The 16,080-nt window shown below is 40.5% G+C and overlaps 1 protein-coding gene across 7 annotated transcripts in view; it reads left to right on the forward strand.

Annotated features, from left to right (window-relative positions):
* Ptprm (protein tyrosine phosphatase receptor type M) overlaps window positions 1–16,080 on the forward strand; it is an 821,378-nt gene that overhangs the window by 25,985 nt on the left and 779,313 nt on the right. For 2 of the 7 annotated variants that reach the window (XM_058586456.1, XM_058586455.1), the window contains exon 1: window positions 11,850–13,096. The exons of 1 other annotated variant lie outside the window; for it this stretch is intronic. In XM_058586456.1, coding sequence (XP_058442439.1) covers window positions 12,964–13,096 — 133 coding nt within the window. In that variant the 5' untranslated portion in view covers window positions 11,850–12,963. Of the gene's footprint in view, window positions 1–11,845; window positions 13,097–16,080 lie in introns of those variants that run through there. 4 more of the 7 variants (XM_058586454.1, XM_058586458.1, XM_058586459.1 and 1 more) reach the window with 4 other exon arrangements.

Here is a 16,080-nt window from a genome sequence, read left to right on the forward strand (position 1 = left end):
TGGCTGCCACATGTCAGTCATTAATGCATTAGCAATCACTTACGTCCACTTTCTACCCGCTGTTTCCCTGCTTGAGAAAATGGCATTGCAGGAATTTTACTTTGCAAGCCTTTAACCTTGAACCTCTGGATTAATGACATAAAGAGCTTATTCAGATATAATGCTTTACAGATTTTTAACTGGCCTCTCTCCACTCTGCCTATCGTGGATCTCAACAGCTTGGTGGGAAAGGCCACACACCCAGTTTACCAAGGTGGAGACTGAGATGCAGAAAACCTCTGTGGCTTTGCAGGGAGTAAGTGGTGTAGCTGGGATTTGAATTCAGAACTTCTTAGAGATTTGAATCCAGAAATTTTCCTAAGTGGATTAAAGTCTCTGAGGATAGAATTAAGTAACTGTTTCTCTCTACTCTCCCCGTCTTCTTCCGCAGTCTAGTTTCTACAGATGTTAGGGAAGCTGTAGATGCAATTGATTGGCCAAAGGGAAAAAAATCAAATTTATACAAGAAATAGTGTTTTAAGTTCCATTTAGCTTATTTGAAGTGGGTGATGAGACTATAAGAACATTACTAAAATCGGGCAAAAAAGAAAGGTGTATGTACCAATAGATGTTTGTTTTTAGCTCCCAGGCAATTCTGCGAAGAGGGAAATGCAGGAAATCTTTGCATGGGAAAATTTTCTGGTTGCTGCTCTAAGGTTTCCACCCAATGTTTTATGGAATGAATGATGTTCTTCTGGTTAATAGTTTTATGGTAGCAAAATGTGTGCAGCTTTTTTTTTTAACTTGACCTTCAGATTGAAGGAATAACTTGAAACAGTTCAGTCAAAGCAATTCTGTGAGAGGCAGAAATGATCGATAGCTGATTTGATTTAGGCACCAAAATGGGCATATCCATCTTTCTGAAATGATCACCATCCAGGACCACTTCTCTGCTCTGAATCTTGACAGTTGGGACACTGGTGGTAAGTACTTGGGCATTGTGGAGTTCTAGGGTCTTTGCAGATAAGGGCACTCAGAAGCACCATGATGCTTAATTGTTTCTCTGAATATCTCGTCATTGGCATCTGCTGGGCTGGATGTAGGCAGAAGCCAGGCTGTTCTAGGCTCAGACAGGGCTTGGTTTTGATCCCAGAGCTCCCCGCTGTTGATGATGACAGGCATGGTTTTTATCTGGAGTGTTTCAGAGCAGGTATTACCCAGGGACCTACCACGCTTGTAGGAAACCTCAGGAATGCACAAAATTTAAGCCACCTTTCTTATGTGCCTCTGAGGAGGAATTGGTTGCAAAATGAACCTCTGAGTAATGAAACAGATTGACCCATGATTGGAATGGCGCTTTTTTTTTTTATTGGCCTTTTAAATGTAGGGGAATGTCCATCAGACAGTGATTTTATTCTGGCATAACTTTCACCTATTTGGGGAAGGAGCAATAATGAGGTGCGTTGTTTGGAAACATCTTGTGATGATGCTGTCCTAGGAGGCTTGGCATTGCAAGAGAGCCTCCACATGTCAAATGCATGCTTTGCTGCAGTGAAGTCTCAGGTGGCTACATTAAAAGAAGAGCGTGGTGGCAAGAGACATCAATAGTAACATTATTACTCAATCTGCATTTTAATGTTTTCTGTGAATGATAGATAAAAATCTTCATACTGATTATCTAATGAATACTTGGGGTCTCATTTTTGGGGTCTTTGCCCTATTTACCTGTGAATATCTGAATTTGTCAAGATAATAAGAAAACTTAACATTGTAGGTGGCTTTGTTTTTTTTTTTTTTCCCGGTCTTATCTCAAAACATTTGGTCTTCAGAAAATAATCCCTTGAAGTTGGTAAAGGCTTGCATATTTTATAGACAGAGACATGTACTGGGGCTTGGAGTGGCTGGTCAGTAGCAGAACCAGGGATGTGGACACTGACCAGCCTTCAGGGACCAGGCACAGTATTCTTCCTGTGGCACTGCAGTTCCTCCCCATATGGAACAGAATATGCACTTTTGAATGTCATTTGCCCAGCTGGGCTGCAGCAATAAGAGCAGTGTGTTTCTTTGAATGGAGCTAATCTAACTCATGAGAGAATTTTGGACCTTATGTTTTAATAAGCTGTAGGTGGGTCTTCTCACTCTGAGAACATCATGGCTTTTACTTACCTGGTATTTTTAGTTTGTAAGTACTACACATTGGGGGTACAGGAGTGAGCCAAACAAGTCAGGCCCTTGTCCTCAAGGTTTTGCATTTCAGGGAAGAAACACACAAATATATATGTAATGACACACCTAGAGTGGTGCTACTAAAAGGGCAACATCATGCCCTGAGAACAGGTAAAATTGGAAAACTCAAGCTAATGATGGAAGGCTTCCCAGAGAAAGTGACTTTGGGGCTAATATTTCTTGGTTCCACAATAGAATGTGTCAAAGAAAATCTCAGAGGAAGCCATCAGGGTGTTGTGTGCCTATAATTTCATTTGATTCAAGAGGCTGAGGCAGGAGGATCCTGACTTCAAAGCCAGCCTCAGCAAAAGCAAGGTGCTAAGCAACTCAGTGAGACCCTCTCTAAACATAATACAAAAATAGGGCTGGGGATGTGGCTCAGTGGTCGAATGCCCCTGAATTCAATTCCCAGACTGCGTCTCCACCAAAAAAGAAAATCTTCGAGGAAAAGATCGCCCATATGTCTGTCTGATAAAAACTAGGAGAATAAATATTCAAGTCTTAAAATCAAATGTGACTATTTTTTTTAAAGAATTAAAAATATTGAAATGGAGATTCAAAAAAATGAATCAAGCATATTGAAATGTAATGAATCATTTTTAGTAACTTTTTTTTTTACTAATTATATTTCCTTTTTACATTTCTGGTTGTTGAAAACTTTTCCATTAAATATGTAGCCAAACTGAAAGTAAAAATGAATTCTATATACAAGGTGGGCATGTTTGTAAAAAAGAAAAGAAGAAATGACTGATAAAGTTTGCTCAGTAAAACTCATTTGCCATTTTTAGAAGGCAGCCTAATGTCTCTCTTATTTGGGGGTAAACACTTGTTTTTGTTTTGTTTTCTCTTTCCATCCACAGACTCTTTCTACAATGTTGCATCTCCTCTCCAACCCAGTGGAGATTTTACACCATTCAGATATCTAGCTATCATTAATTTTTAAAAATTAAAACTGATCACTTTGTGCCTAGTTTGTCAAGAATGGTATGTGTACATACAAGGTACTCATTGCTTCAATAAGGGAATGAGCTTTGCAGATTAGGGCATTGAAGTAGCTTGCCTTTACCCTGAAAAGTCAGCAGCAAAAATTTCATCATATTCATAACTATTTTAAAAGGATTTTGTACAAATATTTCTAATTTATATCTCCTGGAAATGTTTTAGTAGAAACATTGCTTTATAGTTCATTTGGTACTTTTTTTACATTATACAATTTCCCTTTAGCTCTTTTTTGATAAAAAATGTTTACTTTTTGGTAGAGTAAATTGGGAATAGGTAAAAATATAAAGAAGAAAGAAGCTTATAATCTTGCCACTTAATGCTATTACTAGTAGTTCAATATATTTCCTGGGTTTGCTTTTAATTTGTATGTTTTAAAAAAATTAGAGGGCTGGAGATGTAGCTGGTGGCAGAGCTTGTGCCTACAAAAATAGGGCTGGGGAATGTGCTCAGGATGTGCTCAATAATGCTCAGGACCCTGAGTTTGATCTCCAGTGTGCACACACACAAGAATCATGCAGCTATCAATTTTTCTTTTCTTAATCTTAAATTGTGATCTTAACCTTCAATAATTGCAAGTTATACTTTTGTATGTTCTTGATATGTAGGAAGCCATTTGAGAACATGATTTCTGTGGCCACAGAAAGACTTTTTGCATAGAAGTGCATGCTTCTTTCGTGCTGCTTTCTCTTAGGCTGGATATTGTTTGCAAGCTATGGCTATTATGCTAAACACTACATTGTGATGTGATTAATGACTTTACCCACACATTACATTCCTGCGCATTCCTGATTGTTTACAGAGGAGAAATCACCATAAATGTCTGAACAGTTGAACGTCTCTAATTGAAAATCTCCAAATCCAAATCCAAAATGCTCCAGAATTTGAAACTCCAAGGGTTATGTAGGTGGCTCAGAAAGATTTAGATGTTCAGATTAGGAATGCTCAACTTGTCAAGTCTACACAAATATTCCAGAGTCCAAAAAATTCAAAAATCTGAAACACTCTGGTCCTAAGTATTTTGGATAAGGAATATTCAACCTGCAATGTATTTTTCCACAAACTGCCCTCTAGAAAAGTTGTATTCATTTATATTCAGATCTCAAAACAGACCAGAAATGTTTCAGTTCGTGCCCAATTTGTCCATAAAATAGTTTTTCTTTAGAATCACAGTGAAAAAATCTTGGTAAGGCTTTTGGTCATTTGTGTTTGTTTATTGACCTGATATATATATTTTACTGGAGTTATCATCCAATTTATGGTTTTGTTAAAACTGTAATAATGTTACTAACTCCTTTCCTTGTTTCAAAGTATTTTCCCATACTTCTTTGGAAATATTTATCTTTTAACTCAGGGCACTTTTATGACAGAGGGAAGGTTATCTGTGGGTGGTGTATGTGGAAGGGGATGAGGAACTGCTTCTGTGATCAGCAGCAGAGGCCTTGAGAGCTGCTGAGGGAGAGGTCTAGCGTGGGCTGGAAGGCGCCTGCAGCTCTCTCCCTGCTCATTTTCCCTGTCTCAGACTTGGGTGCTCATCATTTCTTTATCCATCCTATTAATGTTACATAAGTAGAAGAAATTCTTTCCTGCTCTCATTTGCATGGACCTTTCTGTATTTTAAAGGGAAAATGTAGGTGGGGTAGAATTAAATACAGGTAACCTGAGCCGGCAATTCTTTTTTTTTCCAAAGTCACTTTTTGTTCTAAAGTCTGTCCCCTTTCCCAAATCTGTCCCCTCAGTTGCATTGAGCTGGTTAGACAGGAAGGGGAGGAGAACCACAGGGTTGGGTATGGCACCTCCAGTGAGCCAACATTGACTTCAAGTACCCACAGCTTTTTTTTTTTTTTTTTTTTCTGCTGTGACTAAAAGATCTCACCAGAACAATTGTAGAGGAGGAATAGTTTATTTGGAGGCTTAGGGTTTCAGAGGTCTCAATTCATAGAAGGCTGGCTCCATTCCTCAGGGCTGGAGGTGAGGCTGAACATCATGGCAGAAGAGTATTGAAGAGGTCAGCAACTCCCATGATGATCTGGAGGAGAGAGAGAGGGAGAGACAGAGAGGGAGGGAGGGAGGGAGGGAGAGAGAGGGGTATCTCCACTTGCCAGATACAAATATATACCCCAAAGTCATGCCCCCAATGCCCTCCTCCTCCAGCCACAGTGTTATGGTTTGGATGGGAGGTGTTCCTCAAAAGCTCACGTATGAGACAATGCAAGAAGGAGAAATGATTGGGTTATAGCCTTAACTTAATCAGAAACTCGATCCCTGATGGGATTAACTGAGTGATGGCTGGGGGCAGATGGAGTGTGGCTGGAGGAAGTGGTTCATTGGGGATGTGGCTGTGGGGTATATATTTGTATCTGGTGATAGAATCTGCTTCTGATCAACATAGGAACTGCTTCCCTCTGCCACACACTCCACCATGATGTTTAGCCTCAACTCGAGCCCCGAGGAATGGGGCTGGCCTTCAATGGACTAAGACCTCTGAAACCATGAGCCCTCAAGTAAACTTTTCCTTCTTTACAGTTGTTCTGGTGGGTGTTTTAGTCACAGTGGTGAAAAAGCTGATTCAAACATACACCCTACCACTTTAATTACCATTCACTTAATCCCCATTGGGGGATTAATTCACTTATTGGGTTAAGACTCTCATGACCCAATCATTTTTCCTGTGTACCTTCTTGATCGTCTCACACATGAGCTTTTGGGGAATATCTCACATCCAAACTATAACACGTGTATTCCAGTTCTTAGGTAAAGTGCTAATTTAGATGTTTGTAAGTATTAAACTTTCTGCAAAGATGTCAGAAGCCACACTATTTAAAAGAGAATGGGCTGGGCATGGTGGTGTAACCCTGTAATCCCAGTGAATTGGGAGGCAGAGGCAGGAGGATCACAAATTCTAGACCAGCCTCATCAACTTATCCAGGCCCTAATCAACTTAGTGAGATCCTCTCTCCAAAGTAAACAAAAAAAAGTGTTGGGGATGTGATCCAGAGGTTAAGTGCCCCGGGTTCAATCCCTGGTACTCCTCTGGGTCCTTAAAAAAAGAGACTGGGAATTTTTAAAGAGAATAAAAATGTAACTGATAGGTAAGAAGATTATTCCCTAACATTGTCCAGGTAGGGGCATTTTAATATCATGTACCAGAACATTTGTAAATACGTCATCTTAGCATTAATAAACAGTGGAATTATTCCAGACCTGAAACAGTGCATTTAAAATAGCATTAATGAAGAGTGGAATTATTCCAGACCTGAAACTGTGCATTTAAAAAATGCATTACATTTCTAAAAATGGGATATTTTTCTTTTTCATAAAAGGCTGAGAGTCCTTTTAAATTATATTTTTAGGCATATTTTAGATCAGATTCTCGGATAAAAAAAAGATCTGTGTGGTTTTTTTTTTTTTTAATTCTTACTTAAGCTACAACAAAAGGAAATTCTTTTTATCTTAATCCAAATATGTATTGCTTGGTATTTTTTCTTTCAGAGCTAAGAATTACCAAGGAAATCTTTGGTTTCCCCAAACTTACAATGTTTATTGGCAACAGCCAAATATCTTTTAGTAAGCAGTGTGGCTCTAAATTATGATCCTGTGTTTATGTAACTGAAATCTGAGCTAAAAGTGCTTATGGTTGTATTTGAAGTTATATATACTTTTGTAGAGATGAATACAAAGCATTCTGAGGTTAGGAGAAACATTGGTATCATTGAATTCTTCCTATTGCTCATGTCTAGAGGTGTTTTTTGATCATTATCATATATGCTCAATTCAGTGCTCATTTCTTTGTGATGTGGGAGGGGGCAGAAGATAGGTACTCTGGGCGAATTTTCCAGAAGTAAGTAACATTATTTTTAAAATAGTACTAATCTGATGTCCTTTTGTAATAGTGTTTTCAACAAGAGGGGAGCTTTGTTATATTAATAGTATTGTTGAGGTCAGCAGTTTTCTTGGGAGAAGTGTTTTGTGTTTATTCAACTTTTAACTCATGTCATATTTTTTTTTTCTGCTAAACAGTGCTATTTTTCTTATTTTCTTAGACTGGCTCTTTGGCCTGAGAATTTAGTTCACATACATATATATTTTTCTTTTAACATCATGGAGGACTAAGCAAGTATGTATGTGTTTCTTGATACAGTAGCCAATTTAAGATGATTTACATCCACTGACTTAGCAGTAAAGTCTCATTTCTAAAGGATACCCTTTGAATTGTTAGAGCTCCACAATTGGTAAAGCACTAATATCAAGTTTTAGACTAGATAAAGATTGTAGTCTCATAATTTTTGCCATTTCCAAATACACTGTGGCTTTCCAGGATGTGAGCAATTTAATCAAGTATTTAGAATTTCTTGGTATCAGGCACATCAGAAGGGTTTAACCCAGTGCTTGCTGAGAAGAGGTAACTATAGGTCTGCAAGTATTGTTTCAAGCTGTTTATAAAAAAAGAACTCTGGGATGCCAGAGGGGGAAAAAGCCAATACCTTGATTAGAATAGTTATGTATTCATTTGTTTTATATTTTGATATATAGTAAAATGATTACGAAGCAATTATCAAGATTTTATTTTCCTTTTTTTTCTTCTTAGGGTACTGGAAATTAACTCCAGGGATGCTTTATCACTCTACTGCATTCCCTGCTCTTTCAGTTTTTAATTTTGAGACAGGGTCTTGCTAAGTTGACCAGGGTTGTTTTTGAACTTGCAATCCTCCTGTCTCAGCCTCCCCAATAGCTGAGATTACAGGTGTGTACCACCACCAGGCCTGGCTGCAAGCTTTAAATAAAAAATGACTCACCAATGGGTTGAATTTGTAATTAGTAGCTGAATTGCTGTTGTTAGAACATGGACTATACTAATGCAGTCCACATTCTAACATTTAACATATTTTTAAACGTTTAATGCAAATCTAAATAGTGTCAAGTAAGCCTTCAATTTGCCTATACAATTGCAAGTTTAATAAAAAGTACTACATGAAAACTCTACCATCTAATTGGGATACTCCCATCTTCTGCCTGACCATTGCTGCAACCTGTAACTCATCTCCTGCAGCAGCCCCCATCATTTCAGTCTGTGAGTGCTCTTCTTTATGGCAGAAGAGGTTCCACCTTTATGGTACCCTGGGTGGGTGGGGGTGGGGTAGGGGGGTGCTTGCTAAAGGACAGTAACACCCACAACAGTTTTGATTCAGGAGGCTGGAATGGGGCCAGGAACATCTGTGATTTATAAAAGCCATCCAAGTGAGGTAGAGTCCTCTTGAGAGAAAGCACAGGGCTTTTCATGGTCAAAAGCTGCTCTCGGCTCCTTTGCTTTGCATTTGCTGCTCTTAGAACACACTTGACCTGCACCCCTCACCTTTGTTCAGGTACTATGGAGAGACCTCGCCCACCTGCTTCCTAGGATCTTCTTGTCTTTTGGTGTCCAGTGACTTATCACTATGCTGTTCTCCTCTAATGCATCCTACTTTGTAATATAATTTGTTACTCTACCTGCTGTCATAATGCTCAACCCAAATCTCTTACCTCTTTTCACACCATCCCAGTGGCTAAGAGCAGGACTCTGGGGTCCAACCACCTGGCTTTGAAACCTAAGCTTCATGTAGCTATTTGACTAAGGATGAATTACTTAATCCATCTGGGCCTAAAATGTCTCCTGTGTAAAGTGGGGACAGCAATGATTACCTCTCAGTCTGTGGCAAGGACCAAAAGAGATGATCAACATACAGGGCTCTCAGCCAGGCACAGTGGTATATGGCTGTAATCCTAGTGTCTCAGGAGGCTGAGGCAGGAGAATCTCAAGTTCAAAGCCAGACTCAGCAAAAGTGAGGCACTAAGCAACTCAGTGAGATCCTGTCTCTAAATAAAATGCAAAATAGGGCTGGGGGTGTGGCTCAGTGATCAAGTGCCCCTAGGTTCAATTCCTGGTACCCCTCCGCCCTTCCCCAAAATATACAGTGCTCCCAGTGGTGACTCTTGGGCTGTTGGCCTGCAACAGATTGGCATTGTCAAGGTCAGCATTGTTAACATTAGGATCCCTTCTTCTTCTTCTCCTTCTCCTTCTCCTTCTCCTTCTTCCAGTGGTGCCTTAGGTCTTGCCTCCCCTTCCATTTCCAGGACCAAATACACCACTCACTCACTCTGCAGATTGCCCCACAATTATTGATTGAGTGTACTGGGTAATGATTTTACTTATAAATCTATTTTCTGATTCCATTGTCACCTCCCTGCAGGGAGCACTGCTATATTCAAATCGAGCTTACCTCTGGAGAATCACAGAACCTAATCTGAATTTGGAGAAGACAAGCATTCTCCAAAGACAGCAATCCTAAAAGGCCACCTCCCCATAACCTCTGTTGGTTAGGAACTTGGTATTAGGGTTGTGTAAGCTGCTGGCCCAGTGGTATGCATGGCTTTTCCAAAACAAATGGAACACATCCTGAAAGGGAACAAATGCCCACCTTTTATGAGACAGGAAACTGGTTGTAATGTCCAAATGACCATTTTCCCAGACTCCACACTTTATAAACAATTTCACAGATCTTAAGTCCAAGTTAAATTCAAGTTTTCCTCCCCTGTAGGAGTTTCTGCAAGAAGTACAAGTCCTAGCTGTGGAAATGTCTCATCTCCCTTTTAATTTTTGCTCCATGAATCGCCACTACTCTTTCCTGGTGTATTGGTTTCCTGGGGTTGTTGTAAGAAATTTTCACAAACTTCCTGACTTAAAAAAAACAAGTTTATTCTCTCACAGTTCTGGCATGGCCTGATCCATACCTATCTCCTAGTTTCATGGGGAAATGCAGGGATTCCTTGGTGTTGCTTGGCTTGTGTTTGCATCATTAGAGTCTCTGCTCCATCCCCTTGTTTCTCCTCTGTGTTCTTCTGACCTGTGTGTCTCTTAAAGATCCTCTCTTTCAAGGGGGAGAAATGAATGACAGTAGAGGGGGTAGAGAGAGAAGAGGGGAGGGGAGGGGAGGGGAGGGAGGATAGTAGAGGATAGGAAAGGCAGCAGAATACAACAGACACTAGTATGGCAATATGTAAATCAATGGATGTGTAACTGATGTGATTCTGCAATCTGTATACGGGGTAAAAATGGGAGTTCATAACCCACTTGAATCAAATTGTGAAATATGATATATCAAGAACTATGTAATGTTTCAAACAACCAACAATAAAAATAAAAAAAAAAAAAAGAAAAACAATTAGAAGCCAGGCATGGAGGCTCAGGCCTGTAAGCCCAGCAATTTGGAAAGGTAAGGCAGGAGGATTGCAAGTTCAAAGCCAGCCTCAGCAACCTTAGTGAGGTCCTAGGCAACTTAGCGAGACCCTGTCTCAAAATAAAAAATAAAAAAGTAAGATTGTAGCTTAGTGGTAAAGTGCCTGTGGGTTTGTTCAATCCCTTATATGAAAAAAAAAAAGAAGAGAAAAACAATTATTAAAAAAATTTGTGAACTTGTGGATGAAAGGATATGATGTACATAAACTGAAGAAATAGTAATGTACTGAAGTTGAATAAAAACTAACATCAAAATACAAAAAAATAAAAAATTAAAAAAAATTTAAAAATAAAAAAAAAAAGATCCTCTCTTTAGATTTAGGCCTCCCAGGATAATCCAGGATTGCCTCCTCATCTCTCAATCCTCAATTATGTCTGAACAGACCCTTTTCCCAAACACGGTAATATGTTCCGGGGATGAGGACTTGATATCTTTGGGTGACCGTTATTCAGTCTGCTCCACCTGGGGAACAGTCATTGACTTGTCTCTCAGTTACATCAGACCAATTTTATAGCTAAACTTGTGTGGATCAACTTTGGTAATCTGACTGCTGCCAGAATGAATCTAACAACTAAAGAAACAATTTTGAGCCTTTGCTATGCCAAGTACAGTTGATATCCAGCAGCTTACCTTGCCTCAGGAGAAAGGTGCCACCATTGTCTCATTTTACTGATGAAGTGACTGAGGCTCGGAGCTCTTTAATCACCTTCGAAGGTCTGCTGAGTTAGTTGGAAACAGCAGTGAACTCTTGGTTGCCTGTATTCTTCAAGGCAATAAGACTGCAGAGTGGTGGCCTTAAGTCAGGAGTGGGCAGGGGATTTTGGTGACCTAATTTCTACCACCAGATTGATGGAAAACCATGCAGAGTTATTCTGCTTGTATGAATTTGACTTCGTCTAGCACAGTGAAAGGACTGTGGAGAGGGAATTATTAGGGAAAAATCAAAAGGCCAGTGAGAAGGTTTGAATGAAGATTCGGTTGGCTTTGATTGAGTTTAACATTCATGTTTGGGTTATCTGGGAAATTCAGTTGTGGCAATGCTTTTACAAACACCGTTTTCACACAGTATAGTATACAAGTGTTAACTATACCATTATCCCACTAGTCCTATTTTCCCTAGCACTGTGACCATGGAACTTTAAAAATGAACTTGTTGAGGGACTGGGGATGTGGCTCAAGCGGTAGTGCGCTCGCCTGGCATGCCTGCGGCCAGGGTTCGATCCTCAGCACCACAAACAAACAAGGATGTTGTGTCCACCAAAAACTAAAAAATAAATATTAAAAATTCTCTCTCTCTCTCTCCCTCTCTAAAAAAAGATGAACTTGTTGAAATTAAAAAAAGAAAAAAAAAACTTGCTAGTGTTTCACTGAGTTTATATGAGTTTATATTTCAATACTTCGCATTAAAAGTATTGTGAGAAAAAGAGAAGATATTGTGAAATATCTAAGAAATATTTCTTTGGAATCATTTTTATAATCTTCCTTCATGCTGTCATTTAACTTTGGAATAAATTAACAAATGGAGTTTCCCCTAACTGCAGAATTTGTTTTGTTGAGATTCATGGCAAAACCCCGAGAATCTCCATTTGAGGAGATTCATTTTATTTAAGTCTTTCTGAAGTGTGTTTGATTTGGATGTTAAGTGCATGTTTGCTTAGGGCTCCAGCCCATTAACCTCTGCCAGGCCTCTGCTTGTCTGGCTTCTGCTCCTCTCTTGACCTGGGCTGGTGCCTGCAGAATCTGGGTGAGACCACTTGCTCTCCACAGGAGGGCCTCCCATTTTTTCCTTCCCTTTCTGTTTTGCTGTTAGAGGATCTGTTTTGTTTTTTTTTTTTCCCCCTGAGGTCCACTGATACTCTGTGTTCCTCCAACTTCATTTCTATAACTGCTGGTTGGTAGCTTCGGCTTTCAAATGGGCAAACCTGCTTTCTGTCTCAGAATTAGTGGTTTTTATCCTTTCAGGGCTCGTGCTGTGGCATACACAGTGGCCTGTGGAGTCTGCTTAGCGCAGGATTCACAATGGAGCATTGATCCCTGCTGCCATGTGGCACCCCAGCTTCTGCAGCAAACACGTGCTCCGGCCAGCCTGTATTTCAGTGCGCTTTTAGATCTGACTCTCTGCCTTTAGCTTGTAGTTCTGGGGGTTTCCATCCTCCTAATCTCATTCTTCATGAAGGGGTGTTCAGCCACCTTATAAATTTTTGATACCCACGTAATTATCATCCTTCTTACAAGGAATGATTTGCAGCTGATGTATTGATCAGTCTCATTACAAGACTGATTATGCCTGACCCATTTATTCTTTTTTTAAATTGTATCTTTATTTTTATTTATTTATTTTTATGTGTGCTGAGGATCGAACCCAGGGCCTCAAAGGCAAGCTCTCTCCTACTGGGCTACTACCCCAGCCCCCATTTATTCTTTTATTTGAGATTTACTAAAATCGCCTCTCTCTTTGGAGATGGAAAAATGATCCAGGTTTCGAATGAGTAGTTCCAATTCTTTTCATGCCAAAGCAAGGCTTCAGGCTAAATTTGGGACATCAGGAGACAGATTTAGGATCCGGAGGGTTAGGAGTGAGACACAATGGCAGCTTGGCCACATGCCAAATGCAAGAGGTAAGACCTGGAGGTTCCTGATGGGGTTTGGACATGGCTGCTGCTCTGTTTAAAAAAAAAAAAAAAAAGCAACAAAAACTTGATTTGTGTGGAATATGTGCTGAAATGTAGGGGGAAAAAAAAGGTTCTCTGGTGTGGAAAATCCGGGAGTCTCAGCATTTGTAATAGCTCCTTGAAATACTTATTTCAATTCCAGTGAATCTGAAGGGGGCCTTGTAGGGGCTGCATGGAGGAATTTGCAAGTGGTACTTGTTTTGGGGAATGTGAAGTGTCAGTGGTGATGCCAAAGTTATGAGCCCAGAAGGAATGTGTGCACTCAGGAGGAGGAAGCAGACGGACTTTACCTTTTATTTCTACATTACCATCCTGTGAGATGCAGAATTGGCAGAAACTGTACACAGAGGCCATAGAGGATTTGGTTCCTGAAGAACATACAGGAGTGCCCTGTTCACCTGGTGCCACCCTCACTTCTGTGGAAATTCAGAGAGGGTGTGGCAGGAAGCCAACAGGGACTTCAGCTGGTAGGACCAGACCGTTTCTTCTAATCTATTTGGATGACATGGTACAACAGTTCTCATACTCACATTTTTCTCTTGTAGGGCACAGTGATTTTCAATTAGAATTTCAAATAGAATTTGGGCTCTTTCTCTTTTGGGAGTGACACTTTGGTACCATTTGGAATGCTGAGGAAAAGTTCCAGTGGAACAGATAAATTTTTTTAAAAAAAAATTTTTAAGCTGCAGATGGACACAATATCTTTACTTATTCATTTATTTTTTTACATGGTGCTGGGGAGCGAACCCAGTGCCTTGTGTATGTGAGGCAAGCGCTCTACCACTGAGCCACATCCCCAGCCCCCCAGATAAATTTTTTAAAATATTTTATTAGTTGTTGATGGTCCTTTATTTTATTTGCTTATTTATATGTGGTGCTGGGAATTGGACACAGTGCCTCACGTGTACAAGGCAAGCGCTCTACCCCTGAGCTATTACTCCAACCCCCCCCCAATAAATTTTTAATGTGATCAACTTAAGTCAGTTTTATTCACTAGAATCTTAATATGTTTTGTGTAATAGAAAGCTATACTTTGTGAAATTTTGATGATAAAGTCTTAGAAATTAACTGTATTTATCACCCTGTCATTTTTTATTTTAGAAACCAGCAACAATGTCACACCCCTCCCCTCCCTTTTGATAGCATGCTTCCTACCAAAGAGTTTTCAGAAAGAAAAAGATACTCATAATGAACTAACATTCTTTTTTCCAGTAGATGCATGAGAGAGGCCAGGTGAAAATCAGTAGGTCTTTTCCAGCCCTTACAGTGGATCAAGCTGAGTCTTCTCAGTCATTTTAAGGATTAGTTCCTCAGTTACTATGCAATTTCAGTTGAATGAGTGAGTTGACGTGAACCATACACAGTTCATGTGTGATGTTACCCATTCAAGATAGCTTCAGTTCTGTCCAGGGTGTGAGTCATGGGCCCTCTGACTGCAGAGCTGAGGCCGTGGTGCTGATTTGGGGAAGGGTCTCCTGTGTTGCTGTCTGGCTCTCCAAGGCAGATCATCCTCCCCTACTTGGACATAGACTGTGAGATGACTTGGGGGTAGGTGGTGTGTATGTGGGTCTGGTTCTCATGCTGGGACAAGTCTTTGTGGAACAGACCAGACAGGAAGAGGCTGTGGTTTGGAACCAGGGAAGCATTTCTGGCTATGAGCTAGGCCTGGGAAAGGAGAGGCAGGAGGTTCTGGAGACCCCTCAAGAAGCCATTCCCTTTATCTGTTCTTCTGACCCACTAAAGAGGGAGGGTGGAGTGGTCCTGAGCCCCTTCCCACAACTGAAGTGAGGGTTGGCTTCTATGCTCTTTGCCCCCTGTGTTTATGGATTGATGACTGAGACCATCTCTAAAACTCTAGCAGATCAGGGCTGAGTGTGCAGCGTGCTTAGCATTCTTGAATCCCTGGGTTCATTTCCAGGACCTAAAAAAAAAAAAAAAAAGCAAAACAAAACAAAAAACAATAAGCAAAAAGTCCTGGGGATCCAGTTTGAAATTTGTGGGGAAGACGACTCTGGTTAATGGTTTCAAGCTGGAGAATCAGGCGGTCACCACCATTCATTTCCTGGATACTGGTGGTTTAGGGGTCTAGAAAGAAGAGGCTATGGTTGCTTCTGGGGGCTGTTGCCCTGGGAGGAGGAACTGATGCTTACTCAGTACTCAGTGTGTGCCAGGCTGTGGGCACATTGCTGCCAGTGTTACTTCATTAAGCATTCACACCAGCTCTTAAAGGGAGATGCTGGTGTTAGCAGTGTTTTGATGGTGCAGAAACTGAGATGTGGAGCTCTAAGGAATGGAAAGATTATAAGCATCTTTATGACAGAAATTCTCACTGCAGACTGCTCTTATCCTCCTTCACTCAATGCATGTGAAAAAGACTGTTCAAAAGTGGTGTAAAGAGCAATTGGCTGCTCGGTGTGCTGAACTGTCTTCTGCACACATCTTGAGGAGGAAGCCTAGCCTCGGTTCAGACCAGAGCTTACACCTAAGAGCCAGCTTTCTGGGTTCCAATCTTTTTCTTTTTCTTTCATTCTTAGACTGGGTATTGTTTAGTTGCCCAGACAATTCTCAACTCCTGGCCTCAGGCAATCCTCCTGCCCCAGCCTCCCAAGTAGTACTTGGGATTATAGGCAGGTCCCACTGCACCTGGATCTAGGTTCCAATCTTTGACACTTCTGTGTCACCCCAGTGAAATTACTTAACCTCTCTGTGCCTCACTGTTTATGATATTTATTAAGTAAATTAAGCATTGAGTATAATTCTAAACATCACTTACCACCAAAGGAGTAAGGCCTTTTCCCCTGCCTGAGCCAGTCTGATCTGGTAGAGGCCAGGGTGGGTTGTCCCAACCCTCTCTATGATAGCTCTAGGCTATTCAGTTTCAAGTTACAGTTGCCTGCTGAGTGCTAAAATGTCAGTTTCCTAAAATAAGA

Source organism: Marmota monax, unplaced genomic scaffold (genome assembly GCF_021218885.2).
Source record: "Marmota monax isolate L192 unplaced genomic scaffold, Marmota_monax_Labrador192_F-V1.1 WCK01_AAM20220418_F8-fsc00103, whole genome shotgun sequence".
NCBI classification, from domain to species: domain Eukaryota; kingdom Metazoa; phylum Chordata; class Mammalia; order Rodentia; family Sciuridae; genus Marmota; species Marmota monax.